General features: G+C 41.1%; 1 protein-coding gene across 1 annotated transcript; it reads right to left on the reverse strand.

Annotated features, from left to right (window-relative positions):
* Window positions 1–24: 24 nt before the first annotated feature.
* Window positions 25–5,611, reverse strand: LOC135513286 (claudin-18-like). Its single transcript, XM_064936164.1, has 5 exons — window positions 5,119–5,611; window positions 1,872–2,036; window positions 1,594–1,738; window positions 742–861; window positions 25–490 (listed from the first exon to the last, which is right to left on the reverse strand). Exons 1-5 carry the CDS (start codon window positions 5,336–5,338, stop codon window positions 355–357), a joined length of 786 nt encoding a protein of 261 aa, XP_064792236.1. The 5' UTR covers window positions 5,339–5,611; the 3' UTR covers window positions 25–354.
* Window positions 5,612–8,502: the final 2,891 nt, after the last annotated feature.

Raw genomic sequence — 8,502 nt, forward strand, 5'->3', positions numbered from 1 at the left:
AACAAAAAACAAACAAACATTAAGTTCTGGAAATGTGATTCTTTTAATATAGATGCATTCGAAAATTACAATATTGTCCCCTTAAATGCAGAATAACAAAAACACAGAAACATAAGAGAGCTCCAAGTACAAAAATAATGAATCAAACCTAAATAAGTACTTCCTTCAAAGTTACCCTCTATAGCAACCCTCGATGAAACCTCTATTGCAACCCTCTATGAAACCTCTATAGCAACCCTCTATGAAATCTTCTAAGCCCTTCAGAGCTACATGAGATTGGCATCGATACATTAAAACAGTTTTGCTTCGTTTCAGAGAATCTCTAAAACCTAACGGTACATAATATTATATTCTTCACACATATTGCTGGTTGGATTGTCTTCCATCCATACTCTGGGCTCTGAAAGAATCGTCATAGGCCGTTCTGGGTCTGGTGTTAGCTTTGTAAACTGTTGTGTGCTGGGAAGCAGGCTTGTAGGCCATCCCATAACTGAGGTAGAAAGAAAACAAAATGATTATGGATTCTATTTGTGATTAAGAATAACACGGGAATATTCAGGAATTACTTGAAAGTTTGGTCACACTATAACTTTAATGTTTAAGCCATGTATCAGGCATGCGTTTCATGATTTGAAAGTTCTCTTTTATGTTTGTTTTTTCTTCTTGAGAATGATGTCATTTTATGGAGGGAATGAGCGTGTTTCTCTGACTCATGATCTGGTGGAGAAAAATCTAACTTACTTTGGTCTCTTCTCCTCTGGTGGAACCATCCCCCGACAGGCCATACACATCATAACCCCTCCCACGACCAGCACGGCTCCGCCTATCCACCCCACAAAGAGGGCGGAGCCAAAGGTGTACCTGAGAAACCAAAGACATACATTGACACGTAAAAAAAAAAATACAAATTGCCATCATCACCTTATAATTGATACCAACTTATGTACCAAGGCTTGTCACCCAAATGCCACACTCTTCCCTACATAGTGTACTACTTTTGACCAGGGCCCACATATTCATTTTATACCACTTGTTCATGTCCACTAATAGAAACAAATGCTGTATCTTATCCCATAAGACACTGGTCAATAGTTGTGCACTATATATGGAATAAGGTGCCATTTGGGACACAACAAAAGTGAATTCTTCTCATGTTGCTGTTAAAGGGCCAGTACAGTTTGTTTATTTTTTAACTTGATTTTGCCATTTGTTTTGATGATATTTCCACACTATGAGGTTGAAAATAAACCCCACAAAATTCTGTAAGAGCTGTTTGAAAAATAATGCCTGGAATTTTTGGCCCAGATCATGACATCACAATCTGATCTGATTTTTTTTGGGACCAATGACCAGTCATCTTTTATTTGCATATGTATCCTCCTACTTTAAAGGGGTAAGCTGGGTAGGCTCTAGAGTCCAGAAGATCCTATCCACCAATCAGGGCTGTGTACGTAAATATATTTACATTTGTATTGACACGCCAAACAAGATTATACCGAGAGTTTTCAATTACACAAATGATACAAAAATATATTTGGACTACAGTGACGATTAAGACAATTAATAAAATACTGTTTGAGGGCTTTAATGTACCTGGGAGTGAGAGATCCACCCATTCCTCCTAATCCTCCCCCCAGTACTCCTCCTCCTCCATATCCACCATCTGCATAGGTGGTGAACCGGAAGCTGCTAACGATTAGGTTGGCAAAGACCGACACTCCAGCAATGCCACAAACACCTAAGGAGGATGGAAATTACATTGTCATATTCAGATCACAGAAATGTGTCTTTTTGGCTTTAAACCCAAATTTGAATCAGAAAGATTTTGCTTGCCAGTTATGAACATCAATACCAAAACATTACCACCTCACCTCCGAGCAGAAACATGACCCCGGAGGTCAACGTCATGGTAGCCTTGACGCTGTCCTCCATTTTCCCCATTTTCAGACACTTGAGGGCAAAGATGGCGACCAGACAACCGATGGCTCCCAGGACCATCCCCACTATCATCAGGGCCCGCACAGCTTGGAGCATAGCTGCAGGTCAAACCAAAACACACAGTCAGATAAACTAGTCTATAGGTCAAACCAAAACACACAGTCAGATTGACTAGTCTACAGGTCAAACCAAAACACACAGTCAGATAGACTAGTCTACGGGTCAAACCAAAACACACAGTCAGATAGACTAGTCTACAGGTCAAACTAAAACACACAGTCAGATAAACTAGTCTACAGGTCAAACCAAAACACACAGTCAGATAGACTAGTCTACAGGTCAAACCAAAACATACAGTCAGATAGACTAGTCTGCAGGTCAAACCAAAACACACAGTCAGATAGACTAGTCTACAGGTCAAACCAAAACACACAGTCAGATAGACTAGTCTACAGGTCAAACCAAAACACACAGTCAGATAGACTAGTCTATAGGTCAAACCAAAACACACAGTCAGATAGACTAGTCTACAGGTCAAACCAAAACACACAGTCAGATAAACTAGTCTACAGGTCAAACCAAAACACACAGTCAGATAAACTAGTCTACAGGTCAAACCAAAACACACAGTCAGATAGACTAGTCTACAGGTCAAACCAAAACATACAGTCAGATAGACTAGTCTACAGGTCAAACCAAAACACACAGTCAGATAGACTAGTCTACAGGTCAAACCAAAACATACAGTCAGATAGACTAGTCTACAGGTCAAACCAAAACACATAGTCAGATAGACTAGTCTACAGGTCAAACCAAAACACACAGTCAGATAGACTAGTCTACAGGTCAAACCAAAACACACAGTCAGATAGACTAGTCTATAGGTCAAACCAAAACACACAGTCAGATAGACTAGTCTATAGGTCAAACCAAAACACACAGTCAGATAGACTAGTCTATAGGTCAAACCAAAACACACAGTCAGATAGACTAGTCTACAGGTCAAACCAAAACACACAGTCAGATAGACTAGTCTATAGGTCAAACCAAAACACACAGTCAGATCTACTTGTCTTTATTTGGTACTTAGGTGACCTGTAATTGTGTATATCCTATAAGTACTGCTTTCCTTTGTTGTGTGTGTGTGGGGGGGGCAGGGTCTACTAAGCTAACATTTGGAATTTTTTTCATACCATGGCTCATTTAGCTCTTTTAGGACCCCTGTAGGTCTCTGTAGGTCCCCTGTAAGGTCTCAATTTATAAAAATATATAATTTTCTGATAAAATATAGAATATGGCCTTTACTGCAAGAACCCATAGAAATGTATGAAATAACACATTCATTAATTGCAAAACAGACATTCAAAAAAATAAATCACAAGGAATCAAGTTTGGAAGTGTCTGTCCTATATCTAGGAGATATAAAAAAAAGTTCAGGATTTTTTTTTTAGTTTTGTTTGGACACATATTTAACACACATTATTTTTGCAGATGTGAGAAGACCGAGTTTCAGGACGTCTTGTGACAAATGAAATGAGGAAGAATTACATCAACGGATGTGGTGGATGAAAACGCAGCCCGTGCTTAAACAAATATCTCTGGTGCGTTTATCAACTCTATTTTAATTTTTTATAAGATTGAACTGATCTTGTACAGTTGTTTAAATCAACACAACTAGATTTTGTGAAACAAAAACAAATATCTCTAGTGCGTCTATCAAAACTAAATTTTGTGAGAAACCCCCCCCCCCCCAAATTTGACCTTTTATTGATCATGGCCTTTTCATCATGGCCTCTATTCTTTAAAATGAACCACCTTACTAAACTATACTTTGTTTTGCAGGAAGATAATCTCCCTTCCTGTTTTTAACACGCACTGTTAAAGATCAAACACTGCTGAAGAAACTAGATTAGAAATGCTCAAAATGGTTTCAAAGTCAAGTGAAAGAAACAAATGTTTGTTTTATTCCATTAATGAATGTGTACTTATAAAAACAAATGTAATATATTGTTTAGACAGAGCCACACCTTTGAGATGTACTCAACATATAAAACTTAATCGAGACGTTACAACTGAGAAATAATGGTTCTGTAAACCCCAGATGGCTGTGGCAGCAGATATCGAAAACTGGCCCAATGCAACCAGCATAAAGCCGATAAATTATCTTTGTGGCGGCCATTTTAGGTTCCTTTTTTTGTTCGATGTCAAACCCCTCCTTGTCTTCATGATGTAAATGAGGTCATGAAATGGCTGCCTATCCTCTGGTTCTTATCACTATGTACTCTTGAACAGGGAACGAACCTTATCAGGTGTTTGCAAATCATTTTCATGAGTTGCTGTCACAGTTTCGGGCAACGGTTGTACTTTCAGTAAGAGTTTCCGCGCTTACGTAACTAACGAAGGGTGTGCCTCGCTTTACCTTCTTTTCATATGTGGTTCTCGGGGAACTAAATTCAAACTATTTAGCCATTTCCCCAATCACTACAAACACTACAATATTAATCTACTTTTTATTTATGATTCTGAGTCTATCCCCACAGTGGTGTGACTTTTACTGATCCATCAATATTACCATCAATATTACCATATATTCATACATCGTGTAAATTAACCTAGCATAAACTAATATCCTACTTTTCCTGGCTTTCTTTTGTGTGTGTAATAAAATGGAAATTTGTCCAACTTACTAATGAACTGTTGACCTGGATCCATAGTAACTGAGTAAACTAAACTATCACAGTAAATCAACAAGTTACTATTACATGTTGAGTCAAAGAGCTTGTTGCTCTGGTCACTACTGTGAAGAGGCTGCCGCAACTGTATGAGGACAATGGCGTTCGTCGAAGTAAGGTTGGCAATGGTGAACTCCAGCACGTCAGTGATCTTGATGCCAGCTATTTAATGGATCTAATTCTCCAATGTTTTGGTCTCAGTCAACCTTTAATCAGAATATTTGGTTCAGTGTTTATTTTATTTATTTAACTAGGCAAGTCAGTTAAGAACAAATTCTTATTTTCAATGATAGGAACAGTGGGTTAACTGGGCAGAATGACAGATTTGTATTTGTCAGCTCGGGGGGTTTGAACTTGCAACCTTCCGGTTACTAGTCGAACGCTCTAACCACTAGGCTACCCTGCCGCCTCTACACTCTAACCACTAGGCTACCCTGCCGCCCCGTACCTGGTAGCCCCAGGATGGTGAAGTAGGGTCGGCACTCTGTGAATCCGGAGCTCTGCCGGACACAGGATCTCCAGAGTCCTGAGTAGGAGAAGATGGCGGTCACAGGGTTGTCGTACAGGTCCTCCGTTGCCCACTGGTCCATCCCAGTGGCGGCTATAATCCCACCCACCCCCAGCAGGCTCAGCACAAAGCCCATCACCTGGCACAGGGTCGCCGCCATGATGCAGATGCCTCTCTTCTCTCTCTTCGGTCTCGGTGGGAAACCAACTCCTACCTCTCTGTCTCTCTGGTGGAACTAACGTTCACCGCTATCACGATCTTCTTCTTTTTTCTCTCGGTAGGCAAAAATAACAAAAAAGCAAACAAAAAAATCTGAACCTTAGCTACTGCAGAGTCTCTCAGCTTCTGATTGTTTCTAATGCCGCAGTGCCAACACTGAGACTGGGCTTTTTGACTCGCTGTGTTTGAAGTGAATCTGATACTGGCAGGCTTGACCTCATGAAAGACTGTTACATCTGTCCCTCTGTGTTTGCCCACTGCTGCCAAGTCATCGCCTACGTCCCGAATTCCACCCTTATTCCCTTATATGGTGCACTTCATTTGACCATGATCTCTGGGCAAAAGTGGTTCACTATTTAGCAAATAGGGTGGCATTTGGTATGTACCCCTTACAGTTGGGAGGGGCGGTTACGGGAGGTGTAACGGTCGCACAGGAAGCTAAGAGGTTGACCAATACTTTGATAACAAGACTGCGTATTCCATTTCTGAATTGATACTCCACATTTAGCCCAGGGGGGGGGGTCCTCTCATTACATCAGTGTGTGTGTGTGTGGGGGGGTTCCAGTCATTACATCAGTGTGTGGGGGGGGGGGGGGGGGTCCTCTCATTACATCAGTGTGTGTGTGTGTGTGGGGGGGGGGGGTCCAGTCATTACATCAGTGTGGGGGGGTCCTCTCATTACATCAGTGTGTGTGTGTGTGTGTGGGGGGGGGTTGCAGTCATTACATCAGTGTGTGTGTGGGGGGGGTTCCTCTCATTACATCAGTGTGTGTGTGTGTGTGGGGGGGGGGGTTCTCACAAGAGTTTCTCAAACTGATCTGAGAACCTAGAAGTCAAATGAACACTCGACCTACAGTATTTAACATGTTGTATATTTGATGTCTATACTTTGTAGCTAGCAGCATGAAGTCAGATATTTCTCTATACAAGCAGTTTTTTTGTATTTTTGCCTTAAACTTAAGGATACACAGTAAGTATCTAACGCATCCTTGATGTGGATAGAAAAGCATTTGCTACTTTGGTTCTGTGTTTTGTGTCTGTTTCTGTCCCTTTTTAATAATGATACCCGATGACTCTATTGACACACTGTAGTTCTGTATCACCACCAGCCAGCCAGCCAGCCAGCCAGTCAGTCAGCCAGTCAAGCTAAGGTAAATAGAAAATACTGATATGATTGTATCGTTGTGGAGAACTGAAACCAATTTGACAAAGGCTGATATCTTGAAAAGAAATGTCAGGCACCTGCGTTCGAGAGAGACACAAAATATCGGTAATTTCAGGTCATTGAATATAACATCCGAAAGATGAAATGGATTTATTCAACAGAATATGCCGGTTCCTGACGGAAAGAAATATCTGTTACACAAATTTAATTTGGAAAAGTATTTTTTTTTACTTTGTTAGAAGTACGTTATATATTTAATATGATAGAAAGTGACAGAAAGAATGATGGCTATACCTGAAAGCTATAAGGCCAATGTCTCTTTGTAGTTTATGAAAATGTGAGAGTCAAGAGAGATATGCTGTGAGACTGTATTGTAGTGGAATGGCCTTCTCAGGTCGTTAGAAGTCTAATCAGTTAGATAAAGAGATTAGATGGGGGTTCACCCAGAGAAATGGAGCAGATACGGTGCCTGTAGTAGACCACCTTAACTGTCTGATAAGACATGGACAGAACACAAGCATTTCTCTCATTCCTGGGAACAGGGCTCAATAAATACTAAGCTATTATATTTAATAAAAGTTGTTTTATAGTTTTAGAATAATGGAATTTAGGTGTCATGGATCCCTCTGGGAACTTTCATTACGTACACCTGGCTCCTATTGTCGCGACTTCCAACGAAGGTCGGGCGGTGCTCAGGCGGCGGTCGGGGTCGCCGGCCTACTAGCCATCACCGATCCGTTTTTCTTTTTCCATTTGTTTTGTCTTTGGTTCTGTCACACCTGGTTTTCATTTGCTTTAATTCCTCTGTGTGTATATTACCCCTGTTTTCCCGCTTAGGCTTGGGCAGGATTATTTTCATGCTGCTTGTGGAGGCTTTCCTCAGTTTACTCACGTGTGTTTATTATAGTAAGGAGCGTTGGGTTTTTTTCTCCTTCCGTGAGTAACTGTGAGTTACCATTGTCTTGGGCGTTTTTTTGGGGGGGTGTTTGTACCTGTACCTATTAAAAACCGCTAGATTGACATCTCTGATCTCCTGCGCCTGACTCCTCATCTACTTTCAGAACGAAAGCACAACACCTATTCCCACTGATTGTATTTGTATACAGTGAGGGGGAAAAAAGTATTTAGTTAGTTAATTAGTATTTGCTGATTTTGTACGTTTGCCCACTGACAAAGAAATGATCCGTCTATAATTTTAATGGTAGGTTTATTTGAACAGTGAGAGACAGAATAACAACAAAAAAATCCAGAAAAACTCATGTCAAAAATGTTATAAATTGATTTGCATTTTAATGAGGGAAATAACTATTTGACCCCTCTGCAAAACATGACTTAGTACTTGGTGGCAAAACCCTTGTTGGCAATCACAGAGGTCAGACGTTTCTTGTAGTTGGCCACCAGGTTTGCACACATCTCAGGGGGGATTTTGTCCCACTCCTCTTTGCAGATCTTCTCCAAGTCATTAAGGTTTCAAGGCTGTTTGTCAACTCGAACCTTCAGCTCCCTCCACATATTTTCTATGGGATTAAGGTCTTTAGACTGGCTAGGCCACTCCAGGACCTTAATGTGCTTTTTCTTGAGCCACTCCTTTGTTGCCTTGGCCATGTGTTTTGGGTCATTGTCATGCTGGAATACCCATCCATGACCCATTTTCAATGCCCTGGCTGAGGGAAGGAGGTTCTCACCCAAGATTTGACGGTACATGGCCCCGTCCATCGTCCCTTTGATGCGGTGAAGTTGTCATGTCCCCTTAGCAGAAAAACACCCCCAAAGCATAATGTTTCCACCTCCATGTTTGACGGTGGGGATGGTGTTCTTGGGGTCATAGGCAGCATTCCTCCTCCTCCAAACACGGCGAGTTGAGTTGATGCCAAAGTGCTCCATTTTGGTCTCATCTGACCACAACACTTTCACCCAGTTGTCCTCTGAATCATTCAGAT

The sequence above is a fragment of the Oncorhynchus masou genome, chromosome 24 (assembly GCF_036934945.1).
Source record: "Oncorhynchus masou masou isolate Uvic2021 chromosome 24, UVic_Omas_1.1, whole genome shotgun sequence".
Taxonomy (NCBI): domain Eukaryota; kingdom Metazoa; phylum Chordata; class Actinopteri; order Salmoniformes; family Salmonidae; genus Oncorhynchus; species Oncorhynchus masou.

Bases quoted from the DNA above. Each gene is read 5' to 3' on its own strand.
- LOC135513286 (XM_064936164.1), bottom strand. From the start codon at position 5,338: ATGGCGGCGACCCTGTGCCAGGTGATGGGCTTTGTGCTGAGCCTGCTG. The intron at 2,037-5,118 runs GTACGGGGCGGC...TTTGACCTGCAG, and splicing joins CACCATCCTGGGGCTACCAG to CTATGCTCCAAGCTGTGCGG. The intron at 491-741 runs GTAAGTTAGATT...TTTCTACCTCAG, and splicing joins CCAGAGGAGAAGAGACCAAA to TTATGGGATGGCCTACAAGC.